Consider the following 27,658-nt stretch of genomic DNA (forward strand, 5'->3'; position numbering starts at 1 on the left):
TCCATGACATACCGAGGAGATGACATATGTCCTTTCACATGACGCTTGTGGCACTATAAGTATCCACAAACGAGTATCCAAAGCTACATCCACAACGAGGAACATCAACTCTGACTTTTTATCGAGTAGATTGTCCGCTGGTCTGTATTGAGAGTATTTAATGTTTCTGTTACACGTTTTTTCTAAACTTTGCAATATCCAAATAAAGACATATTGGAGAAAGGTGCACATGTTAGCTACCGCGCCAAATTTCAACATTACTAAAGAGGGATATCGAGAAATCCCTCACAGTCTCAACAGTTTAGCATTGAAGTATAATTAATCAGTGAGATATATTAAAAAGTCAAATTCAACATTTCTTGTATTTGATTATTTGACTGTTATTCTTTTATTCTCGGCTTCAACGGTTTACAGTGAGTGAGTTGGGTTTAACGCCGCTTTTAACAGTGTTACAGTTATATCGCGGCGTGTCAGCTTAATCTGGGAGCAAAGCCCGAAGTGATGCAGGTCTCAGACGTTTACCTCTTCGGTGAAACCCACGAGCACGGGTATGGTGTTGACAACCCTAGAAAAATATATTTGGGGCGAACCGGAATTCGAACCCACTGTCATAGGTCATGGTTCTTTCATCATTCATCTATAGTCATTGCAAATGTATTTCCGGAATGCTAGACTTCGAAAGAGTTAACTGACTTCAAAAATCCAGTTTCCACCCTTGCCGAACTAGGCTTGAATTACTGACCACGATCGTAGCGCCACCAGTGGCTATTACCAGTTATGTCCCTTCGTAGCCTCACCTTTTGACCTATCGTATAACTTGCATTTGCTTCAAACAAAATGGCGGCGCCCAGTCAAGACGGCCTGACGATAATCAGGTCTTACATTGCGAATTGCATCAACGCACGTGAGCACCTTGATTAAAAACATGAAAAGATTTGGAAAATATCTGCTGACAGCGAGTTGGCGGTGCTCATGCTTTGCAAATCCTGCAATCGATCGAAATCTGCACGACAGTTTACGAACCGTATTTCGATTTCGGTGAGCGATTTTGATTGGACTATGCATAGACTCGTTAGCCAAGCCAAAACTCCATAATATCAGCCTAGTTCGGCAAGGGTGGAAACTGGACTTTTAAAGTCAGCTAACTCTCTTGCCTCGGGAAGATGGAAGAGACCAGATCAATAAACTTTGGAACAATTTACAATCTGTCCTATTATATTATATACACCATCAATCTAGAATTTCTTGCACAAATCATGCTCCGACTACATGTAGAATCACACCCTCCGCTTAGTGTTCTTATTTTAAAATAAAATGAACATGTAGGTGTGGCGAAGTTCCGAAAAAGCCTGATGAGAAACCCGCATGTTTCAGATGTACTCCCCCGGAAGAGGCGATCACTACTCGGGGGAAAAGGTGAGTTTGTAGTTTGAGTGAGAAGAGATAAAACAACATGATTATTCATTTATTTGTTCATACAATCATTTTAAAGATTTATATTCATGTATTTATTCAGTTCTTCATTTAACATTTAATAGTTTTGCAATGGTAATTCTTATTCACTGGAGCACACCAACTCAAAAACACCTTACTTCTCTGAATACTGCGTTGGTATGGCGTGATCAGAACGGACTCCAAATAAGCTATGCTTATGGCGAGAGTCGACTAATAAAGATTCGCTGGTACTGGCCTGTTGTTCATGCTTTCAGTCATTGGTCAGCCAGGTGATTTACAGGCCGCCATGTTGTACAGTGTAGCTGTACTCTATGTATCTAAATATACAGTAATAGAATACGGACTTTGAAACAGAAAATATAATTATTAAAGACTTAAGTTAGCATATACTGATGTTTATCAACATAATTTCACGAAACCTTCTGTCTTCAAAGGAGCCTTTTCCCTTTACAGTTAACACCCTTCCCCATGATCTGTCAAATCTCTTCGCCATGTTCTGTCAAATGTCTTCTCCATGTCCGTCCAAACACTTCCTATGTTCTGTCAACACTGTTCCATATGTTCTGTCAACACTGTTCCATATGTTCTGTCAACACTGTTCCATATGTTCTGTCAACTCTGTTTCATATGTTATGTCAACACTGTTCCATATGTTCTGTCAACACTGTTCCATATGCTCTGTCAACACTGTTCCATATGTTCTGTCAGTACTGTTCCATATGTTCTTTCAACACTGTTTCATATGTTCTGTCAACACTGTTCCATATGTTCTGTCAACACTGTTCAATATGTTCTGTCAACACTGTTCCATATGTTCTGTCAACACTGTTCCATATGTTCTGTCAACACTGTTCCATGTGTTCTGTCAACACTGTTCAATATGTTCTGTCAACACTGTTCCATATGTTCTGTCAACACTGTTCCATATGTTCTGTCAACACTGTTTTATATGTTCTGTCAACACTGTTCCATATGTTCTGTCAACACTGTTCTATATGTTCTGTCAACACTGTTTCATATGTTCTGTCAACACTGTTCCATATGTTCTGTCAACACTGTTCAATATGTTCTGTCAACACTGTTCTTTCAACTTTCTTCTCCAAGTTCTGTCAACGCATTTCTCCATGTTCTTCCAAATATCCTGCCCCTCTTCTGTTTCCCCCGACAAAAGTGAAAGCCATACATGTATGTTCAAGATCAGGGTGTATTCAAGTCAGTTGTAGCCAATTGTAAGGTCAATGTAATTAATTTCGCCGAAAAATTCTCTGGGAGAAAGGTTCATCACGGTAGAATACTTAAAGTGGGCATCATCCGTATGGGCAAGTGTAGTATGACGTACGCTACGTATGATAAGCCATTGTCATTGATAATAGTTTCTAGTGTGTGACGGATAAATTTGTATCTCACTCGTTGGTCGTCATGGTTTAAAACGTGTCCGTCCGATTTACACAATGAGATATATTTAATTCCAGGATTGTTCAAGAACCATCACAAGATCGGGGAATCGATGAAACTAAAGTTTAGTGGTGAGTTACTGGTGGTGGAGAAAGCGTTAAGCATGGAACCAAGGAGAAGAGTTCAGTAATGAACTGAAAAGTATTCTACCGTATCTCCTCTAATGTTATTGTATACGTTGTACACGTTAAAAATATTCATTCAAAAGGAGAGCGGTGGGGTAGCCTCGTAGATAAAGCGTTCGATCATCACGCCGAAGGCTCGGGCTCTATTCCCTACATTGTTGCAATGTGTAAAGCCCATTTGTGTTGCCCCCGCCATGGATTTGCTGGAATACTTCTTAAAATGGCGTAAAACTCACTCTCTCATTCATCACAAAGGGCAAAATATGACCCTGCTTGTAAAATCATATGGACCAACACATGCAATAAAACCGGTGCGAGGGTTTTTAAAACCCTGATCTTCTTGATCCGCCCAACGCTTACTGAACCAAAATAAAAACTTCACAATCCTAAAATTTTAACATTTTGACCAGTTATCATTGTGGGCCCTTATTGTGTATTTAAACAGTAATGGACACGTATTGTCTTCAGATAACACCCGTTTTTGTGCAGGTGAATCGATCAAAATCATGTGCACAGCACTATAGTGGCAAAAGTGTTTTTTCACGTGCAGCTGGTCACGTGGCCATAATACCCCACGTGTTTTCAGCCATACTTGTTAGCAGTCATTAACAAAAAAAAGAAAAACACAAGAAAACAAAAGTTTTTACGGCCATTTGTCATGCCACGCCTTTCGAATTTGCAACGTGAACGTGCCATCGGCATGTTGCAGACGGAAACGTCCGTAGCTGAAGTCGCAAGGACGATGGGTTGTAGTCGACGGACTGTTTATGATTTACAGACGCGTCTACAGCAAACGGGTACCACCGCTGATCGCCCTCGGCCAGGCCGACCACGTGTGACGTCACATGCAGAGGATCGTCAGATTGTCTTACGTCACCTCCGTAACCGATTTTTGACGGCTACATCAACCAGAAATGAACTGCTTAGGGGTAGACTGAGTGCGCAAACTGTCTGAGAACTGCCCACCTTCAAGCACGACGGCCATACTGCGGGCCGATTCTGACTCAACGTCAACGTCAACGTCAACGTCAATTGTGGGCACAGCAACACTTACGATGGAATTGGAATCAAATCGTCTTCTGTGATGAATCCCGATTTAATCTTTGATTTCCTGATGGTAGGGCGAGGGTGTGGAGGCGCCGTCATGAACGTTACGCCCAGTGCTGTGTACAGGAAGTTGACAGATTTCGAGGCGGAAGTGTAATGGTGTGGGGTGCTTTCTGTGGCAATGCACGTTCCAGGCTTCTTGTCAGGTTTGATCTTCCAACACGGCAATGCCAGACCCCACACAGCAATTTTGACGAGGAATTTCCTTTTGAATTGTGGAGTCAACGTCATGGACTGGCCGTAAAGGTCTCCCGACCTCAATCCCATCGAACACGTCTGGGATGCTCTTGGCAGAAGTCTGTGCACTCTCCAGAACCAACCACAGAATTTGCAAGATCTTGGCACCATTTTGCAGCAACAATGGCGTCGTCTTCCCAATCCTGTGTTCACAAGCATCGCAGGGTCCATGGGGAGGCGTTGTGTGGCAGTTGTCAACGCACATGGTGGCCATATACGCTACTGAACTTGTGTGCCATCAGATTCTCGTGCTTGGGACTAATGATTTAAACTGTTTATTACCGAATACCGTAGGTGCTTGGAACAAATTATGGTTACCACCGTTAATTAAAATCCTTCTTTGGACATTAATGATTAAAAATAACCTTCTCTGATACATTTGTCCGTTGTATATCATATATGGGATTACTTTTAAAACTTGAAGTTTTTGATTTGACTCAGTATAATTGCCTTAAAACGTGCACAAAGACGCTTACCCCTACACTAACATAGAACGACGATAGTTTCAGATTACTCTAGACATATTATAAGTAAAAAAACGTATGTGCTTTGCTTTAAGTAGGTGAAAGAAATGTCTTTACAAAAGATCACTGCACAAATGTAATTAATATAAATTTAGTTTTTTGTCATGTTTGTGCGCTTGTCCGAAAGGGGGCGGTCGGGTAGCTTAGTGGTTAAAGCGTTCGCTCGTCACGTCGAAGACCCGGGCTCGATTCCCGACATGGGTACAATTTCTGAAGCCCATTTCTGGTGTCCCCTCGCCGTGATATTGCTGGAATATTGCTAAAAGCGGCGTAAAACCACACTCACTCACTCACTCTTGTCTGAAGGTGTCCATAATGAGATCCCGTGTAAAAATTGATCCCCAGCAACCTATGCTTGTTGTAAGAGGTGACGAAATGGATTGATCGGGTGTCATCGTACCCCGACAACGTCGGGTGCTGTTCATCATATCAGTCACTGGATTGTCTGGTCCAGATTATTTACAGGCCGTCGAAACACAGCTGGAATATTGCTGAGTGCGGCATTAAAAACCCATCTATCTGAGATGACTGAAATATGCAAAGTTAATTACCCTCAAACTTCGCTGTTTCTTTTTGGTTCCGGAATTGGAACGCCATGTTTTTCGCAGGAGTCGATCGGAATTTTAAAACAGGCGGGTAAAAGAATGTATGCCCCCATATTTGATGGTGGCTAAACATGAAACAAACAAGAAATGTTTATTCGATGATGATGTAATTTATACGGGTATCATAGTTGTGTTTTTGACCTTAAGTTTGCAGTGTTTCGGCGACTGTTTTCAGCCCAGTAATGTTTTGGTCAAATCCAGTTTTCAAGTGTCTACTTTCTTTTACCCGGCTGTTAAGGGTGTTGCCATTAACGACAACAACTACAGGCCCGTAAACTACTATTGTACCATCATATATAAGATAGCTACGCGAAATCTGGCAAACTACAATGAAGAACGAGACTGGGTTTATTTCACGATTTCATTGTCCTGTCATGAAGTCATTTCTTGATTCGAACACACGCTCGCAACTTGATGACGTAGTCAATTGTACAAGGCTATTTTGAGAGTGTTTTGTTCCTCTTAGATGTAGGTTAGGCAACGCAGATAAACGCAAAGGCCGAGGTACAGAAAATGGCCTTCACTTGTTTGTGTTTATGACAATATTCTGGAAATACCAAACTTACCCCCCTGTTCATGAAATGGACGTGTCAGAAATGCCGCGATCGGAATGTATTGAGGGAGTCACCATTTATCAACATAAAGGTAAATATTTTTAAAGCTTATTATTTTAACCACCTTAAAGAAGCTGTACATAACGTAAATATCACTTACAACTGTACATCTCCGTCACAGCAGAAAATGGACATGTTGGTTTGGATGGGTTTTTGTTTTGTTTAACGCCACACTCAGCAATATTCAAGCTATATGGCGGCGGTCTGTATGTAATCACATCTAGACAACACAATAAAGTGATTGACATGCCTGACCACCCGATCCCGTTAGTCGCCTCGTTCGAAAAGCATCGGTTGCTGAATTCCAATTCTAACCCGGATCTTCAAGAGTACAAGTTGTTCAGTACATATAACTCTTATAACTTTTGAAATTTATTTTCTAAAGGTTGAAAAAGCGTGCAAGATATTTGCGTCTTACTTAAGTACTGTACATTATCATCGATCACTGACATACTTATCTGTTATACAGGTAAGCGGCCTAATTACCTGCATGTACATGAACTTTAACGACAGGCCTGAGGCATAGCCGAAATATTGCTGACTGCGCATTGATATTTGTTTCGTGTTTGTTTGTTGTTTAACTCCGCACTCAGCAATATTCCAGCTATATGACGGCGGTCTGTAAATAATCGGGTCTGGAAGAGCCACCCCCGTGAATGATATCATAAGCATCGATCTCCACATTTGGGATGCGATGATATGCGTCAACCAAGTCAGTGAGTCCCGTTAGCCGCCCGTTACGACTAGCATAGTCTCCTTTTACGGCAAGAATAGGTTGCTGAAGACCTATTCTACCCCGGATCTTCACTTACATTAGTGCTGCTTCGAGCAGTCCACTAATTTTCGTCCAAATTGAATGTTCCAGTGATGAAGAAAAGGCACCAGGAAAGAATGGCATCGATGAAGAAAAGACTTAGTGGTGAGTTACTAACGTTGCACAATGTGTTTTAATCAGCTATTAGGCTTCTGCGTAAATCCCATTTGTCGTTTATTAATCATAAACAAGTGTGCGATCCTGTCAATGGTGCTCACAATCTTTCACTTTCCGGGAACAGATAACGATGTCCTCAGGTCGACTTTTACCTTGGGCCATGCAGGTTTGATGTATTCGCAATAGAGTAGTAATGAATAATGTGCTTAATTGAAATAATTGACTGAACTCTTTGGCCTGGTTCCATAAAACCACCCCGAGACACGGTCAGCGATGATGATGATGATGATGATGATGATATGCAGGGAAATGTAGGTGTTCTGAGTCAGATCGGGAATGAATAGACAGTTAGCGACAATCTGTGTAAAAATAGATTCTGAATCTTAGAAAGGGCAACAGTAAAGGCGGGAGAACGAACAACGTCCTTTCAGAGGCTCTGACTCGAGACTACAAGGAGTGTGATCTTTGACGAAATTGGAACATAAAACCGATTATGAAGGGATAGGTTTGTTTCTGTTTTGTTGTCAAATAACACTCCGAAATAAAGTGCAAGTCAGTTGTTACATGTTCTGGAGTGAACGACGTATTTGCCCTATTCGTAAATATCAAAGGGAGTTTGACCCCGAATTTCTATGTGAATCAATCTTATCAAAACATAAATATAACGTTTTCCTGTTTCTCGTGGCTTTAGACATGGTTATTCTGCAAAGGATCACATTTTTCAATGCAGTGAAGGATATTATGAATTACCATACCACCATTTCAGAATGATGAGATCTGATTGGTTCACGTGATCCTGAAAAATACTTTTCATACCTCCATGTCAGAATGATGATATCTGATTGGTTCACGTGATCTTGGAAAGTACTTTGTCCTACCACCATTTCAGAATGATGAGATCTGATTGGTTCAGGTGAACTTGAACAGAAACTTTGTCCTACCTCCATGTCAGAATAATGAGATCTCATTGGTTCACGTGATCTTGAAAAATACTTTGTCCAACCATTTTATCGGAATGATGAGATCTGATTGGTTCACATGATCTTGAACAGATACATTGTCCTACCACCATGACAGAATGATGAGATCTTAATGGTTCACGTGATTTTGAACAAATACTTTGTCATACCTCCATGTCTGAATGATGAGATCTGATTGGTTCACGTGATTTTGAACAAATACTTTTCATACCTCCATGTCAGAATGATGATATCTGATTGGTTCACCTGATCTTGAAAAAGACTTTGTCCTACCACCATTTCAGAATGATGAGATCTGATTGCTTCACGTGATCTTGAACAAAAACTTTGTCCTACCTCCATGTCAGAATAATGAGATCTGATTGGTTCACGTGATCTTGAAAAATACTTTGTCCAACCATTTTATCAGAATGATGAGATCTGATTGGTTCACATGATCTTGAAGAGATACATTGTCCTACCACCATGACAGAATGATGAGATCTGATCGGTTCATGTGATCTTGAAAAATACTTTGTTCTACCGCCATGTCAGAATAATGAGATCTGATTGGTTCACGTGATTTTGAACAAATACTTTGTCCTACCTCCATGTCTGAATGATGAGATCTGATTGGTTCACGTGATCTTGATAACTATTTTGTCAAACCATAATGTCAGAATGATGAGATCTGATTGGTTCACGTGATTTTGAACAAATACTTTGTCCTACCTCCATGTCTGAATGATGGGATCTGATTGGTTCACGTGATCTTGAACAAAAACTTTGTCCTACCTCCATGTCAGAATAATGAGATCTGATTGGTTCACGTGATCTTGAAAAATACTTTGTCCAACCATTTTATCAGAATGATGAGATCTGATTGGTTCACATGATCTTGAAGAGATACATTGTCCTACCACCATGACAGAATGATGAGATCTCATTGGTTCACGTGATCTTGAAAAATACTTTGTTCTACCTCCATGTCAGAATAATGAGATCTGATTGGTTCACGTGATTTTGAACAAATACTTTGTCCTACCTCCATGTCTGAATGATGAGATCTGATTGGTTCACGTGATCTTGATAACTACTTTGTCAAACCATAATGTCAGAATGATGAGATCTGATTGGTTCACGTGATCTTGAACAGATGCATTGTCTTACCACCATGTCAGAATGATGAGATCTGGCCCCGGGATCATGAAACTAACTTAAGACCAAATTTTGTCTGAAATCATGGATCATGAAGCTCAATCTAAGAGAATATCATAAGTCAAAGACAAAATTTGATCTTTAGTCCTAAGACTGCCCCTGAGTAGACTCAAGACAAAATTTGTTGCAAGAAAGATGGCGGAGGCTATTCGCCTCATGTGTCGCCTAGGGGCTAAAAAGGAAAAAAATACCAATTCAGCGGACATTTCGAGACCGGTTCAATTCTCTTGATATGGACAACGACGAAGAGCCCTTTGAAAGATATATTTTTTAACGATTCGCCAGGCGCGCGTTAGACACAAACGAATTACGAATTATTCCTCTCGTTTTGCGTTATATAATCAATGGGTTCATCCTTTTTTAATATTGTGACCACATGATATTAAACTGTTACCTTAAAATATAACCCCTGACATGTACCCCGTTAGTGGACGATTACCCTTGTATGATTATCCTGATAATTCTATACCAATAGAGCTCTCTTTGCATCTTTTATTGTATAATACTGAGACAAGATGATGAGAAATAATTACATAATAATGAACAAATACATTTCCAATATTTAATATAATTTTGTTTGTTTTGAAATATTCTTTTGAGAACATGATTACGTAAAATTGATGCCAAACAGGTGCGTGTCTTGTCCAATTAAGATACACTATAAACTATCTATTCAAGACATTATCTACACGATAAACACACTCTTTTTATGTTGTGTCGGAAAAGCGTCAAATTCCGTTTTCCACGTCGAGTTTTTCCATACCTTGAACAAAAATTAGGGGAGATATAAATCAATCGAAATACCAGTGTCGTCTTTCTCCGAGGTTATCGAAGACATACAAGCAGCCATGACGTCAAATGGAATTGTGTCATTTTTTTAGTAACTCATTACATTTTATGATACCGATAGTGCTCCAATTATAAATGTGCAACATTAGTCAAATTACAGTTGCACAATCAGGAATATAAGGACTAATTTATGGTTTAGATAAGGCCATCCATTTCGCTATTACTTATTTTTTTATGAAGAACAATTTCATCATTTCTGATGGGTTTTTTTATGCCTAATAGTATAGTTTCATTATCTTAGTAGTGTCTCTTTTAAACCGGTTTAATATTTACAGTTAAATTTACACCATCAGATAGGAAATTTAATATTCTACATCACTGCGTAATTTTATAGCCGGAGGTAGATCCAGTGCTGAGTGAGCAATTCTCGCACAACCTTCACTTTTCCGATCTTAGGAAAATGTGCGTCAGAAAAATAACCTAGGCATCCAATGATTTTACGCAGTACGATATTACGTGTGCGTATCCCTATGACGACGGTCTTAGACTTAGCTCAGATTTTGCTAAGACCGTTTCAAGATTCAGTTTTAGACCTTATCTTAGCTAAGCAAAATATTCAAAACTTAAGACAAAATTCGTGCTGAGCAAACTTTGCGCTAAGACGACTTTCATGATCCCGGGGCCTGATTGGTTCACAAAACCATGATAAAATACGATGTATCCCGCCTTGGAGGGAAATAAATTTCTCAGCGAGAGAATAAATCTCTTATACCCTGCCACGGAGAAAACAGGCTGAACGTGGATTTCTGAGAGGTGGAATAAATCCATTTTACCCAGCTTCGAAGCCAAAAGCTGTACGGTTATTTTCGAGTTAGTGATAGTCACGTGACATACCACAAGTTAACCTCAGCTCAATCGAACAGGATCCGTGAAGATCCGGGGCACAATAGCTCTTCAGCAACCCATGCTTTTCGTAAAAGGCGACTATGCTTGTCGCAAGAGGCGACTAACGGGATCGGGTGATCAGGCTCGCTGACTTGGTTGAAGCATGTCATCGATCCAAATTGCTTTGATCGATGCTCATGATGTCAATCACTGGATTGTCTTGTCCAGACTCGATTATTTACTGACAGCCGTCATATAGCTGGAATATTGCTGAGTGCGGCGTAAAACAACAAATCAACAAATCAACCAATCAACCATCAATCGAACAGCTGTTTTCTATATTTTTTAATTCGCTTCAATTGTTTTACAAAGGGATGTTAAAATAGGTCGGTAAGATAATTTCGTTGTAGCAGTATCACTCGAGATTTCCTGCGTCCATCGTTAGGTTTTAAACTGCTTATTTCCTGCTTGATACGTTTGGCTCGTGGTATAAAACCTAATCGGTGCGCATAAAACCACGTGTACCCCTGGTGATAGTGCTATAACTTATAATGTCAACTTAATTTATTTATTTTTAAAAAGACATCGAGATACAGTTGTAAATTATTGTTTTGAATCTGTATGAACTTAATTTAGCATCATGTACAAGAGATATCTCATCAAGCCACAAAAATGTTTACATAGGTGTGAACAAGAAATTGCAGAAGAATATACATGACTATAGGTATACTGTTATAGCCGAAACAAATTTGAATATACTGAAAACTACCTTGTAGTGCAAGAAAATTAAGCGGTTCTATCGTGTTTCGTTCTTGAAAATAAAATGCAAACAAGGTTTAAAAACTGACAAACTTTTACATGTGTTTGTGGCAGGTACTATCGGTGGGGCAGGATATAAACGTTCGCCTTTTCGTAAACACCTGGTATCATCACTATTTGAAGTGATTCATAAACACACCAGTATGACATGGTCGCAGTCTCACGAAGGACTTTCAGTGGAAATTTCTTAAGATTACGGAACCGGCTTTGTCGCTTTTTATTATCACTACGGTGGCAAAATTACGATAACGCTTTGGCGAGCCACAACTTGAGTAAACAAACAAAGGGTTTTTACACTTGGAAAATTATTGTGATTTCATCATATGTATTGTTTTAATGTTCATAAACTCGTATCTCTCCTTTCTCTTAAACCATAATGATCTTTATAAATAATCTTAAGCATCATATCACATCACATCACATCATATCACATCATACCACACCATACAATATCATATCATATCATATCTTATCACTTCCTAGAGATGAACGCAAGGACAGCAAACAGAATGTCGAAGTTAAAAGAAAAGATTGAGGGTATGTTAAAACAGTAATTATTTGTAATTCCCAAAGATATCATACTGGGGTTGCAGTATTTATGGACAATATAATTAGACATGTTTATTTCGATTTTTTTCAAAAGGACCCAAAATTTAGCGAATGTGGAATACAATTAATATATATATGAATCGGTTAACTAATTTCAAAATAAGCAGATCAATAATGTTTAAACCCTTCGAATTGTCATTACCAAAAACACATTTTCATATTGTGTTCAGATAATCTTCCACTTCATTTTCTTTTCAGAAATCGCATAAAATATTTTCAGAATTCTATTTTTTTGTATGTATTTTCTTGTCGACCGAACATTGAAAAGAAATACCTTATCTTTGGAGAATATTGTACACCTAATTCGATGAACGTGTGTGTGATGAAGTCTTCAGACGTCTTTGGAACCAAAATGTTTTGGTGAAAGGATGGTAAATTGTCCTTAAACTTCATGAAAATATCGAACGATTTTGGCAAAAATGTGTTATCTAGTGTTATGTCTAGTATGTTTAATAATTGTATAAATGGTCTTTATCATATAATGGGTAGGTTTCTCGGCAGGATAAAGCCAACGGATAAAAACGATATCCGTTGGGGTCATATGCGGATAGAGATGCAAATATCAAAGGTCAAGTAGGGACTACTTTCAGTGTTTATAAACAAACATGGCGTCGCCCTTGTCATTCGGCGATCGAGTCAGAATTAACCATCGGGAATCTGGATAAACTACAGGGATAATTGCTATCATTATCAAACAACAGTCTAATATACTGAAAATCAGTGTCTAACTGTGACGTAGCTAAGGCATTTTATAAGTTTGGGCAACTTTAGAGATATAAATTTCGAAACAATTTTGCGAGGGCACGAGGCCTAGCCAAGCGGGATCAGTAGCCCTATATCTGTGCTTGTAGACCTCTGCGGCTTGAAACTTTCTCCAAAAATTAAAATAGTTGGATTTGGCCGAAATATGTTTGAATTGCTACCTTGTTTCCCTTAGTCGCTTTGTGTACATCTGACTACACTTCTTAACGCTATGACAGGACAGACCGACTGTCAACAACGTCTGACGGTGGCCGTGTGACGTCTCATAGACTAGGGTTAGAGTAGCTTCCCTTTGACAAAGGGCAGTTACTCTAGCGGACAGATCGATGGATTGCCGCGAAAGGCAATTAAAAACTATTGTTGTTTTGCGTATATGTTGCTTCATCACTGTATAAGAAACAGATTTCAGTTCGAACTATACTGGCTACTGTCACTGTCCGACTGACACATCACTTACCCTGTGACGTAATTAATATCAATGCGCGTTTTCCAGGAAAACTTGCAATGTTTCGGTAATGTAAGTGAGAGAGGGAAAGCGATTTTGAAGCATAGAATTAAATAATGACATTATATGATAAAGAGTTTATCACGCTTGTGTGTTTGGGGATGGTAAATATCCTGTATTAGAAATAAACACTATGTATTTAGCTCGCCAAGGATCGCTAAATACAATGTTTATTCCTAATGCAGGATATTTACTATCCCCAAACGCATTTCAAATGATCCTTGAATATGCAAAGTAACATGACTACCTCTGGTTCTGTAACTGATTCATGGTCATTATAAACCACAGATGAGAACGCAAGGACGGCGGAAAGAATGTTGGAGCTGAAGGATAAAATTGACGGTACTTCAAAACTACAACACGCCTTGGTCATTCGAATGGCACATTGCTTTACTTGTCATTCATTCACCTGGTGAAGGGACAAGGACTTAGCTTAATTAATATACTGAAGCGCAAAAGAAACGTCACCCCAAGTAACATTGCATGAAAAGTTGTCATTTAAATATCTGGGAAATTTTTGTCAAAGTTTCTAAAAAATAACATTACCTTGTCCGGAAAAATGAAAATTGATGATAAAAAACCCTAAAGCAGATGACAATAAAACCGATCGCCCAAACGCATCACGGCAACGTCCAAGCATCATTGGTCTTGCACAGAGAGTCGGCCCTGTGGTCTTCCAGAACATCGGTCCTGGGAAAGGCAATGGTGTCACAGCTCGGTTTATTGATCAAATCTTGAGACCACACGCCATACCTCATTTGACACGTCGCTGCAACCACGAATTTCAGCATGATAATGCCCGTGCCCACACTGCGAGAGCAACAAAAGGCTTCCCAACAGCAGAATGGCATCAGAACCATGCAGTGGCCTGCCCTCAGTCCCAATTTAAATCCAATAGGGGCGCCTGTGGGACGAGATTCAAAGACGGCTGAATGACGTCCGACCAAGGCCGACAACTGCAGCTGAGCTGCGTTCCTGAGTGTGGGCTCAAGTGCCTTTGCCCTTATCAACCGCCTCATCCATTCCATGTATCGACGTTGCACGGCAGTCATCAATGCACATGGCGGACACACTAGATACTGACTTGTGATTTCATTTTCTCAGAGACTAGTGTTGTTTTTCACTTTAAGAACATTTGACACTTTAATTTCAACTTTGATGATCAGTTTTGCCAAGTTTCACCATTTTAATATGTCTCAAAGTATGTTAACAGTGTTTGGACAAATAATGTTTCTCATATATCTATCCATGGTGACGTTTGCGGTTCAGTGTATATTCATAGTAAAGAAGTTGGAGTTTAATGCAACACTTTACAGTATCTGATACAATGTGTATGCATGTGTGTATATAACGTTCTCAAGAATGCCTGTCTGTGACTGATACTATTTCAATGTAGTCACAATTTTGTCATGCAAATGTACAGTCGAAATGATTCAGTATTCTTTAGTATTAAGAAAGTAGAACTTAACTTGCTCTCAAACATGTCAAAACATTTCATCCTTTTTAGGTCTAATACACAGAAGGTCTGATGAAAACGGTAAGACCCTTTCTTGTGATCTTGTTAAAGAAGCAAAGTTGTGTTTGTTTGTTTTCGAGCGTACACTAGAAGGAATACTTTGCCCAATAAACGCAATCTTTCTGTCACCGCCTCCGTGATCTAGTGGATAGGGCGCCTGCCCGGAGAGTGGAAGGTCTGTGGTTCGAGATCCGGTTGCATCAAACCAAAAGACGTTACTTGTTGTTACCCTGCTTGGCGCGCGGCATTAAGGGGATAAAACAAGGACTGTCAGTATTCTGTGTCTGAGTTGGGTATTCATGATAAACTGCGGTATGTAAACTCAGTATACTATAATACCAGCATTAGTCCGGACAAGTACAATCAGGCACATGCACACACGTGCATGCACGTCGCTATGTAAGCGCAATAACCTTGAACACCATTTCACATCACCTAATCTCGCTGTCATGACATGTGTTGTTTTTCTCCACCGGAAGTAAACACTGGCCACCAATTACTAAGGAAACCATAATGAACGCTTTACCTTGTGCATGCGTTGTTGTGGTACTTACATTTGTAATCCATCAAATACATGGATATTTGTTTTTTGTCAACATGATCCGCCATGCGCGAATGTTGACTTTTACATGGAGTCTTCCCACCTCCTAGTCACTACCACTTACTCTTATCAAGGAAAATTGTGAGTGGAGGGTGCTACAAGTAGAGCGGTACTTTCTGTCTCTCTTTTTGGACACCAGGTGTCATCACTATTTCAAGTGATCCATTCATATAATTGTCATTACTATTTCAAGTGATCCATTCATATAATTGTCATTACTATTTTGCCTTTCACGCCTAAAAATATCTGTTTGCTCTCTGGCGTTGACGTAATATGAATTTACATGGAAGGATTTCAATTAAAAGTTTATAAACACAGAAATGTACGTTCATGTAGAAGGTTAAATGTTTTCCTACCATTCATTCAATGACTTTTAACGGATTGATCTGGGACATGAAGTGAAAAAGCAACAATACTGAGACGTGATGAAAGAAAATACATCACTACAGTTTTGTTATCTTGTTTTCTCAGTGGAGGTTCTGAAGTTCAGAATATGTCTCCAGTACCCGATGATTGACTTGTCTAATAATGCGTCCTTTTACCCCGGCGGCATGGATCTTTGCTCCAGCTGTCATCCACTTGTTTGTATGGCTTACAGCTGGAGTAGCGCCGACTATAAAGCATCGGTCACTCAGTCATTTCATATTTGATTTTGAGACGACGATTTGAATACTTCTAGCATATAAAAATGTTAAAGTGGCGATTCCAATTTTATCTATTCAGATTTGGAATATGACGGTGGTGACTACGGATCTGCTGAGGACATAGAAGCTGGTAAGGTTGATGAAGAGGTGTTGGATTTGGGCGAGGAAAAAGACAAGGGGAAATCAGTGAAAAGATCTCCAAAGAAGATATTTCAGGGTACGTTTATAATCTCTGAACCAAGTTGATTGGGTGGCCTTCTTGGCAGAACAGTTACTCGTCATTCAGATAGTCCGGATTCATATTGGTACATCGCTGGTACTTCATCAGCTTTCAGTGATCCATTCATATAATTTTCACCACTATTTTGCATTTTACGCCCAATGGAATCTGTTACCGTGGATAGTCGAGACTAGTTATTCTCTGACGTTGACAATACAGTGATTGACATGCATCAACCAACTTAACGAGCCTGACCATCCAATCCCGTTGGTCGCCCCTTACTACAGGCATGGGTTGCTGAAGACCAATCCTAATCCGGGTCTTCACGTAAACTGTCTTTTGAAATTTATTTTCTTTGGGCTGAAAAAGCGTGCAAGATATTTGTGTATTACTTAAGTACTGTATATCATCAATCTCTACTCAACAGGGCTAGGGTATAGCCGAAATATTGCTGACTGCACACTAATGTAAGTGAGTGCTGCTTCGAGCAGGCCACTAATTTTCATTCAATATGGATGTTCCAGGAATGAAGGAAAGGCACCACAAAAGAATGGCATCGATGAAGAAAAAATTTAGTGGTGAGTTACTAACGTTGCACAATGTGTAGCTATAAGGCTTATTTACCTTGATTCATTCAGGTTTGATGTATTCGCCATAAAGTAGTTATGAATAATGTGCTTGATTGAAATAATTGACTGAACACTTTGGCCTCGTTCCCATAAAACAACCCCGAAACACGGTCAACGATGATGATGATGATGATGATCATCATCATCATCATCTACAACGAACAATTTTGGCAAAAATGTGTTTATCTAGTATGTTTCATAACCAATTGTATAAATGGTCTTTATGCATTTCAAATGATCCTTGAATATGCAAAGTAACATGACTACCTCTGGTTCTGTAACTGATTCATGGTCTTTAAAAACAACAGATGAGAACGCAAGAACGGCGGAAAGAATGTTCGAGCTGAAGGATAAAATTGACGGTACTTCAAAACTACAACACGACTTGGTCGTTCGAATGACACATTCCTTTTCTTGTCATTCATTCACCTGGTGAAGGGACAAGGACTTAGCTTAATATACTGAACCGCAAAAGAAACGTCACCCCAAGAAACATTGAATGAAAAGTTGTCATTTAAATATCTGGGAAATTTTTGTCAAAGTTTCTAAAAAATAACATTAACTTGTCCGGAAAAATGAAAATTGATGATAAAAAACCCAAAGCAGATGACAATAAAACCGATCGCCCAAACGCATCACGGCAACGTCCAAGCATCATTGGTCTTGCACAGAGAGTCGGCCCTGTGGTCTTCCAGAACATCGGTCCTGGGAAAGGCAATGGTGTCACAGCTCGGTTCATTGATCAAATCTTGAGACCACACGCCATACCTCATTTGACACGTCGCTGCAACCACGAATTTCAGCATGATAACGCCCGTGCCCACACTGCGAGAGCAACAAAAGGCTTCCCAACAGCAGAATGGCATCAGAACCATGCAGTGGCCTGCCCTCAGTCCCAATTTAAATCCAATAGGGGCGCCTGTGGGACGAGATTCAAAGACGGCTGAATGACGTCCGACCAAGGCCGACAACTGCAGCTGAGCTGCGTTCCTGAGTGTGGGCTCAAGTGCCTTTGCCCTTATCAACCGCCTCATCCATTCCATGTATCGACGTTGCACGGCAGTCATCAATGCACATGGCGGACACACTAGATACTGACTTGTGATTCCATTTTCTCAGAGACTAGTGTTGTTTTTCACTTTAAGAACATTTGACACTTTAATTTCAACTTTGATGATCAGTTTTGCCAAGTTTCACCTTTTTAATATGTCTCAAAGTATGTTAACAGTGTTTGGACAAATAATGTTTCTCATATATCTATCCATGGTGACGTTTGCGGTTCAGTGTATATTCATAGTAAAGAAGTTGGAGATTAATGCAACACTTTACAGTATCTGATACAATGTGTATGCATGTGTGTATATAACGTTCTCAAGAATGCCTGTCTGTGACTGATACTATTTCAATGTAGTCACAATTTTGTCATGCAAATGTACAGTCGAAATGATTCAGTATTCTTTAGTATTAAGAAAGTAGAACTTAACTTGCTCTCAAACATGTCAAAACATTTCATCCTTTTTAGGTCTAATACACAGAAGGTCTGATGAAAACGGTAAGACCCTTTCTTGTGATCTTGTTAAAGAAGCAAAGTTGTGTTTGTTTGTTTTCGATCGTACACTAGAAGGAATACTTTGCCCAATAAACGCAATATTTCTGTCACCGCCTCCGTGGATAGGTCTGTGGTTCGAGATCCGGTTGCATCAAACCAAAAGACGTTAAAAGACGTTACTTGTTGTTACCCTGCCTGGCGCGCGGCATTAAGGGGATAAAACAAGGACTGTCAGTATTCTGTGTCTGAGTTGGGTATTCATGATAAACTGCGGTATGTAAACTCAGTATACTATAATACCAGCAATAGTCCAGACAAGTACAATCAGCCACATGCACACACGTGCATGCACGTCGCTATGTAAGCGCAATAACCTTGAACACCATTTCACCTCACCTAATCTCGCTGTCATGACATGTGTTGTTTTTCTCCACCGGAAGTAAACACTGGCCACCAATTACTAAGGAAACCATAATGAACGCTTTACCTTGTGCATGCGTTGTTGTGGTACTTACATTTGTAATCTATCAAATACATGGATATTTGTTTTTTTGTCAACATGATCCGCCATGCGCGAATGTTGACTTTTACATGGAGTCTTCCCACCTCCTAGTCACTACCACTTACTCTTATCAAGGAAAATTGTGAGTGGAGGGTGCTACAAGTAGAGCGGGTCTTTCTGTCTCTCTTTTTTGACACCAGGTGTCATCACTATTTCAAGTGATCCATTCATATAATTGTCATTACTATTTCAAGTGATCCATTCATATAAGTTTCATTACTATTTTGCCTTTCACGCCTAAAAATATCTGTTTGCTCTCTGGCGTTGACGTAATATGAATTTACATGGAAGGATTTCAATTAAAAGTTATTAATACAGACACGTACGTTCATGTAGAGGGTTAAATGTTTTCCTACCATACATTCATTGACTTTTAACCGATTTATCTGGGACATGAAGTGAAAAGGCAACAATACTGAGACGTGATGAAAGAAAATACATCACTACAGTTTTGTTATCTTGTTTTCTCAGTGGAGGTTCTGAAGTTCAGAATATGTCTCCAGTCCCCTATGATTGACTTGTCTGATAATGCGTCCTTTTACCCCTGCAGCATGGATCTTTGCTCCAGCTGTCATCCACGTGTTTGTATAGCTTACAGCTGTAGTAGCGCCGACTATAAAGCATCGGTCACTCAGTCATTTCATATTTGATTTTGAGACGACGATTTGAATACTTCTAGCATATAAAAATGTTTAAGTGGCGATTCCAATTTTATCTATTCAGATTTGGAATATGACGATGGTGACTACGGATCTGCTGAGGACATGGAAGCTGGTAAGGTTGATGAAGAGGTGTTGGATTTGGGCGAGGAAAAAGACAAGGGGAAATCAGTGAAAAGATCTCCAAAGAAGATATTTCAGGGTACGTTTATAATCTCTGAACCAAGTTGATTGGGTGGCCTTCTTGGCAGAACAGTTACTCGTCATTCAGATAGTCCGGATTCATATTGGTACATCGCTGGTACTTCATCAGCTTTCAGTGATCCATTCATATAATTTTCACCACTATTTTGCATTTTACGCCCAATGGAATCTGTTACCGTGGATAGTCGAGACTAGTTATTCTCTGACGTTGACAATACAGTGACTGACATGCATCAACCAACTTAACGAGCCTGACCATCCGATCCCGTTGGTCGCCCCTTACTACAGGCAAGGGTTGCTGAAGACCAATCCTAATCCGGGTCTTCACGTAAACTGTCTTTTGAAATATATTTTCTTTGGGCTGAAAAAGCGTGCAAGATATTTAGGGTATAGCCGAAATATTGCTGACTGCGCACTAATGTAAGTGAGTGCTGCTTCGAGCAGTCCACTAATTTTCATTCAATATGGATGTTCCAGGAATGAAGGAAAGGCACCACAAAAGAATGGCATCGATGAAGAAAAAATTTAGTGGTGAGTTACTAACGTTGCACAATGTGTAGCTATAAGGCTTATTGACCTTGATTCATTCAGGTGTGATGTATTCGCCATAAAGTAGTTATGAATAATGTGCTTGATTGAAATAATTGACTGAACACTTTGGCCTCGTTCCCATAAAACAACCCCGAAACACGGTCAACAATGATGATGATGATCTACAACGAACAATTTTGGCAAAAATGTGTTTTATCTAGTATGTTTCATAACCAATTGTATAAATGGTCTTTATGCATTTCAAATGATCCTTGAATATGCAAAGTAACATGACTACCTCTGGTTCTGTAACTGATTCATGGTCTTTAAAAACAACAGATGAGAACGCAAGGACGGCGGAAAGAATGCTGGAGCTGAAGGATAAAATTGACGGTACTTCAAAACTACAACACGACTTGGTCATTCGAATGACACATTCCTTTTCTTGTCATTCATTCACCTGGTGAAGGGACAAGGACTTAGCTTAATATACTGAACCGCAAAAGAAACGTCACCCCAAGTAACATTGCATGAAAAGTTGTCATTTAAATATCTGGGAAATTTTTGTCAAAGTTTCTAACAAATAACATTACCTTGTCCGGAAAAAATGAAAATTGATGATAAAAAAAACCCAAAGCAGATGACAATAACACCGATCGCCCAAACGCATCACGGCAACGTCCAAGCATCATTGGTCTTGCACAGAGAGTCGGCCCTGTGGTCTTCCAGAACATCGGTCCTGGGAAAGGCAATGGTGTCACAGCTCGGTTCATTGATCAAATCTTGAGACCACACGCCATACCTCATTTGACACGTCGCTGCAACCACGAATTTCAGCATGATAATGCCCGTGCCCACACTGCGAGAGCAACAAAAGGCTTCCCAACAGCAGAATGGCATCAGAACCATGCAGTGGCCTGCCCTCAGTCCCAATTTAAATCCAATAGGGGCGCCTGTGGGACGAGATTCAAAGACGGCTGAATGACGTCCGACCAAGGCCGACAACTGCAGCTGAGCTGCGTTCCTGAGTGTGGGCTCAAGTGCCTTTGCCCTTATCAACCGCCTCATCCATTCCATGTATCGACGTTGCACGGCAGTCATCAATGCACATGGCGGAAACACTAGATACTGACTTGTGATTCCATTTTCTCAGAGACTAGTGTTGTTTTTCACTTTAAGAACATTTGACACTTTAATTTCAACTTTGATGATCAGTTTTGCCAAGTTTCACCATTTTAATATGTCTCAAAGTATGTTAACAGTGTTTGGACAAATAATGTTTCTCATATATCTATCCATGGTGACATTTGCGGTTCAGTGTATATTCATAGTAAAGAAGTTGGAGTTTAATGCAACACTTTACAGTATCTGATACAATGTGTATGCATGTGTGTATATAACGTTCTCAAGAATGCCTGTCTGTGACTGATACTATTTCAATGTAGACACAATTTTGTCATGCAAATGTACAGTCGAAATGATTCAGTATTCTGTAGTATTAAGAAAGTAGAACTTAACTTGCTCTCAAACATGTCAAAACATTTCATCCTTTTTAAGTCTAATACACAGAAGGTCTGATGAAAATGGTAAGACCCTTTCTTGTGATCTTGTTAAAGAAGCAAATTTGTGTTTGTTTGTTTTCGATCGTACACTAGAAGGAATACTTTGCCCAATAAACGCAATCTTTCTGTCACCGCCTCCGTGATCTAGTGGATAGGGCGCCTGCCCGGAGAGTGGAAGGTCTGTGGTTCGAGATCCGGTTGCATCAAACCAAAAGACGTTAAAAGACGTTACTTGTTGTTACCCTGCCTGGCGCGCGGCATTAAGGGGATAAAACAAGGACTGTCAGTATTCTGTGTCTGAGTGGGGTATTCATGATAAACTGTGGTATGTAAACTCAGCATACTATAATACCAGCATTAGTCCGGACAAGTACAATCAGGCACATGCACACACGTGCATGCACGTCGCTATGTAAGCGCAATAACCTTGAACACCATTTCACCTCACCTAATCTCGCTGTCATGACATGTGTTGTTTTTCTCCACCGGAAGTAAACACTGGCCACCAATTACTAAGGAAACCATAATGAACGCTTTACCTTGTGCATGCGTTGTTGTGGTACTTACATTTGTAATCCATCAAATACATGGATATTTGTTTTTTTGTCAACATGATCCGCCATGCGCGAATGTTGACTTTTACATGGAGTCTTCCCACCTCCTAGTCACTACCACTTACTCTTGTCAAGGAAAATTGAGAGTGGTGGGTGCTACAAGTAGAGCGGACCTTTCTTTCTCTCTTTTTTTGACACCAGGTGTCATCACTATTTCAAGTGATCTATTCATATAATTGTCATTACTATTTCAAGTGATCCATTCATATAATTGTCATTACTATTTTGCCTTTCACGCCTAAAAATATCTGTTTGCTCTCTGGCGTTGACGTAATATGAATTTACATGGAAGGATTTCAATTAAAAGTTTATAAACACGGGCATGTACGTTCGTGTAGAAGGTTTAATGTTTTCCTACCATACATTCATTGACTTTTAACCGATTTATCTGGGACATGAAGTGAAAAGGCAACAATACTGAGACGTGATGAAAGAAAATACATCACTACAGTTTTGTTATCTTGTTTTCCCAGTGGAGGTTCTGAAGTTCAGAATATGTCTCCAGTCCCCTATGATTGACTTGTCTGATAATGCGTCTTTTACCCCGGCGGCATGGATCTTTGCTCCAGCTGTCATCCACTTGTTTGTATGGCTAAAAGCTGGAGTAGCGCCGACTATAAAGCATCGGTCACTCAGTCATTTCATATTTGATTTTGAGACGACGATTTGAATACTTCTAGCATATAAAAATGTTAAAGTGGCGATTCCAATTTTATCTATTCAGATTTGGAATATGACGATGGTGACTACGGATCTGCTGAGGACATGGAAGCTGGTAAGGTTGATGAAGAGGTGTTGGATTTGGGCGAGGAAAAAGACAAGGGGAAATCAGTGAAAAGATCTCCAAAGAAGATATTTCAGGGTACGTTTATAATCTCTGAACCAAGTTGATTGGGTGGCCTTCTTGGCAGAACAGTTACTCGTCATTCAGATAGTCCGGATTCATATTGGTACATCGCTGGTACTTCATCAGCTTTCAGTGATCCATTCATATAATTTTCACCACTATTTTGCATTTTAAGCCCAATGGAATCTGTTTCTCTGACGTTGACAATACAGTGATTGACATGCATCAACCAACTTAACGAGCCTGACCATCCAATCCCGTTGGTCGCCCCTTACTACAGGCATGGGTTGCTGAAGACCAATCCTAATCCGGGTCTTCACGTAAACTGTCTTTTGAAATTTATTTTCTTTGGGCTGAAAAAGCGTGCAAGATATTTGTGTATTACTTAAGTACTCTATATATTCAATCTCTACTCAACAGGCCTAGGGTATGTAAGTGAGTGCTGCTTCGAGCAGTCCACTAATTTTCAATCAATATGGATGTTCCAGGAATGAAGGAAAGGCACCACAAAAGAATGGCATCGATGAAGAAAAAAATTAGTGGTGAGTTACTAACGTTGCACAATGTGCTTAAACGTTTTCATGGGCTGTAAGGCTTATGCATAATTCACAATAATCGATTATTAATCATAAACGATCGTCCTCAGGTCGACCTTGACCTTGATTCATTCAGGTTTGATGTATTCGCCATAAAGTAGTTATGAATAATGTGCTTGACTGAACTCTTTGGCCTGGTTCCCATAAAACCACCCCGAGACACGGTCAGCGATGATGATGATGATGATGATGATGATGATGATCTACAGAGATTTGGCGTCCGATCGGGGAAAGCAGAAAGATCTTGAACGTTCGGTTGCGGATCGGGACTGAATATGACGTTAGCGACAATCTGTGACCAAACAGAATATCATAAGTAAACAGTAAGGGTGGAAGAACGAACAACGTCCTTATCAGAGGCTCTTTGACTCGAGACTACAAGAAGTGTGATCTTTGACGAAACTGAAACATAAAAGCGCTTATGAAGGAATAGGTTTCTTTCTGTTTTGCTGTTAAATATATCGAGAGCACCCCGAAACAGAGTGCAAGTCAATTATTATATGAGTGAGTGAGTTTGGTTGAACGCCGCTTTTTAACAGTATTCCGGTTATATCACGGCGTGTCAGCTGAATGCGGGAGGAAAGCCCGAAGCGATGCATGTCTCTGACGTTTACCTCTTCGGTGAAACACACGAGCACGGGTATGGTGCTGACAAACCTAGAAACATAATCGGGGCGAATCGGGATTCGAACCCACACTCATAGGTTTCTGGCGTGCCCACTAGACGCAACTCTGCACAGAGAATCGCGGCGCCTAAGACGAGTGGGCCAGCCGTGGCCACCATTTTTTTCTAATGTCTTTAGAAATGAATATTCTACAAGGGACCACATTATCAACGCATTTATGGAAATTGATGCACTGAAATGTAAATTATAAAAGCTAAAAAAGACATCGAGATACAATTGTAAAATGCATTTTTGTATAGAATCTCAATGAACAGAGATGAGAGATTGTAATAGATATCTCCTCAAGCCAAATACATGGTTGTGAATAATAAAAAATGCAGAAGAAAATACACTATATTTAAAAGTCAGAATCCCCATTTATCTTTCTTCGATTTCAAATTTTAAAACTCCAAAAACAATTAGCATATTTTCAAAAGGAATATGTCACATATTCTGATACAAAAGTCCAGGATTTTCAGAACTTGAATTTCAGTCGCTGTAATTATGCGACATGTTTTTATAGATCTGTTCAGTACCTGACCTCTCACATGTAAAACATGGACGTTGGGATTCTGTTGTCATGACAATTTGATAGTGCTTATGATATAGCCGCTTTCGTTTTGTGGACTCTTATTCAGTTACTGTTTCAGATTTTAAACAGAGAGCAGCAAGTGATTTGGCTGGAATGAGAAGTATATTTGAAGTTTGATGGCTGAATGCTACTTATCAGGTGGGTTTACTGTCAACAGAACTGAATCACACCAGGTGGGTTTACTGTCAACAGAGCTGGAGCACACCAGGTAGGTTTACTTTCAACAGAACTGAATCACACCAGGTGGGTTTACTGTCAACAGAACTAAAGTACACTAGGTGGGTTTACTGTCAACAGATCTGTAGCACACCAGGTGGGTTTACTGTCAACAGAGCTGGAGCACACCAGATGGGTTTACTATCAATAGAGATGTAGCACACCAGGTGGGTTTACTGTCAATAGAGATGTAGCACACCAGGTGGGGTTACTGTCAACAGATCTGTAGCACACCAGGTGGGTTTACTGTCAACAGAGATGTAGCACACCAGGTGTGTTTACTGTCAACAGAACTGGAGCACACCAGGTGGGTTTATTGTCAATAGAGATGTAGCACACCAGGTAGGTTTACTGTCAACAGATCTGGAGCACACTATGTTGGTTTACTGTCAACAGAACTATAGCACGCCAGGTAGGTTTACTGTCAACAGATCTGTAGCACACCAGGTGGGTTTACTGTCAACAGAGCTGGAGCACACCAGGTGGGTTTACTATCAATAGAGATGTAGCACACCAGGTGGGTTTACTGTCAATAGAGATGTAGCACACCAGGTGGGGTTACTGTCAACAGATCTGTAGCACACCAGGTGGGTTTACTGTCAACAGAGATGTAGCACACCAGGTGTGTTTACTGTCAACAGAACTGGAGCACACCAGGTGGGTTTATTGTCAATAGAGATGTAGCACACCAGGTAGGTTTACTGTCAACAGATCTGGAGCACACTATGTTGGTTTACTGTCAACAGAACTATAGCACGCCAGGTAGGTTTACTGTCAACAGATCTGTAGCACATCAGTAATGTTTACTGTCAACAGAACTTTTGCACACCAGGTGGGTTTAGTGTCAACAGAACACACCAAGTAATATTGAAGAAAATAATAATGTTCGTGAAAATCCTGGAAAAAATCATTTGTCCTCCGGACTTAGTTGGTGGCTGCCCTGAAACATAATGTTGCTATGGGTCCGAAAAATTGCTTTTCTCCATGTATTGAAACGCTGAGTCTTTTTATTGACCAGAATATTTAATGAAAGCTCCCTTAATGAACGCCAATGAACACTAACTTTGAAATAACGGCATTCAATTATGCAACTGATCAGGACTGGAATTCAGTTTCAAGAGGGGTGGTCGGGTAGCCTAGTGGTTGAAGCTTTCGCTCGTCACGCCGAAGACCCGGGTTCGATTCCCGACCAGGGGACAATGTGTGAAGCCCATTTCTGGTGTCCCCCGCCGTGACATTGCTTGTATATTGCTAAAAGCGGCGTAAAATGTCACTTACTCACTCACTCAGTTTCAAGGGCACATGATTCTCATAAGTAATAGTTGTATATGCTGCTTTGTAATCCTTCCTGTTCCTTCTTGTTTCGGGAGCACGGGTGGCCCAGTCGTCTAAGGCGCCGCGATTCGCTGTGCAGATTTGCGTCCCTTGGGCACGCCAGAAACCTATGATTGTGGGTTTAAAACCCGGTTCGCCCCGATTATGTTTCTAGGTTTGTCAGAACCATACCCGTGCTCGTGGGTTTCACCGAAATGGTAAACGTCTGAGACCTGCATCACTTCGGGCTTTCCTCTCACATTAAGCTGACACGCCGCGATATCACTGGAATACTGTTAAAAGCGGCGTAAAACCCAACTCACTCACTCACTCACTCCTTCTTGTTTCAGGACACAAAGCGGGATACGTCGTCGTTAATGAAACAAATGTTGATTAATTAATAAAGGCAGTGATGCAATGAACTTCGATATGTTCTGTCCTTTTGTCGTGAATGACTTCGTGATGGATGGTTTAACGGCACAGTCAGAACTATTTCAGCTACAATGTATATCAATCGTCTGTAAATAGTTGAGTGTGT

At 40.2% G+C, this 27,658-nt stretch overlaps 1 protein-coding gene across 1 annotated transcript in view; it reads left to right on the top strand.

The window, feature by feature from the left end:
- The window catches only part of LOC139471967 (eukaryotic translation initiation factor 5B-like), a 36,825-nt gene extending 11,118 nt beyond the window's left edge, over positions 1 to 25,707 (top strand). The window contains exons 6-15 of the mRNA XM_071254474.1: positions 1,327 to 1,416; positions 2,928 to 2,981; positions 6,988 to 7,041; positions 12,207 to 12,260; positions 13,888 to 13,941; positions 15,107 to 15,136; positions 20,044 to 20,181; positions 23,615 to 23,752; positions 24,226 to 24,279; positions 25,649 to 25,707. Coding sequence (XP_071110575.1) covers positions 1,327 to 1,416; positions 2,928 to 2,981; positions 6,988 to 7,041; positions 12,207 to 12,260; positions 13,888 to 13,941; positions 15,107 to 15,136; positions 20,044 to 20,181; positions 23,615 to 23,752; positions 24,226 to 24,279; positions 25,649 to 25,707 — 725 coding nt within the window. The remainder of the gene's footprint in view (positions 1 to 1,326; positions 1,417 to 2,927; positions 2,982 to 6,987; positions 7,042 to 12,206; positions 12,261 to 13,887; positions 13,942 to 15,106; positions 15,137 to 20,043; positions 20,182 to 23,614; positions 23,753 to 24,225; positions 24,280 to 25,648) is intronic.
- The last annotated feature ends 1,951 nt before the right edge of the window (positions 25,708 to 27,658 follow it).

This window comes from Haliotis cracherodii, unplaced genomic scaffold (genome assembly GCF_022045235.1).
Source record: "Haliotis cracherodii isolate W230 unplaced genomic scaffold, xgHalCrac1.p SCAF_23, whole genome shotgun sequence".
Classification (NCBI taxonomy): domain Eukaryota; kingdom Metazoa; phylum Mollusca; class Gastropoda; order Lepetellida; family Haliotidae; genus Haliotis; species Haliotis cracherodii.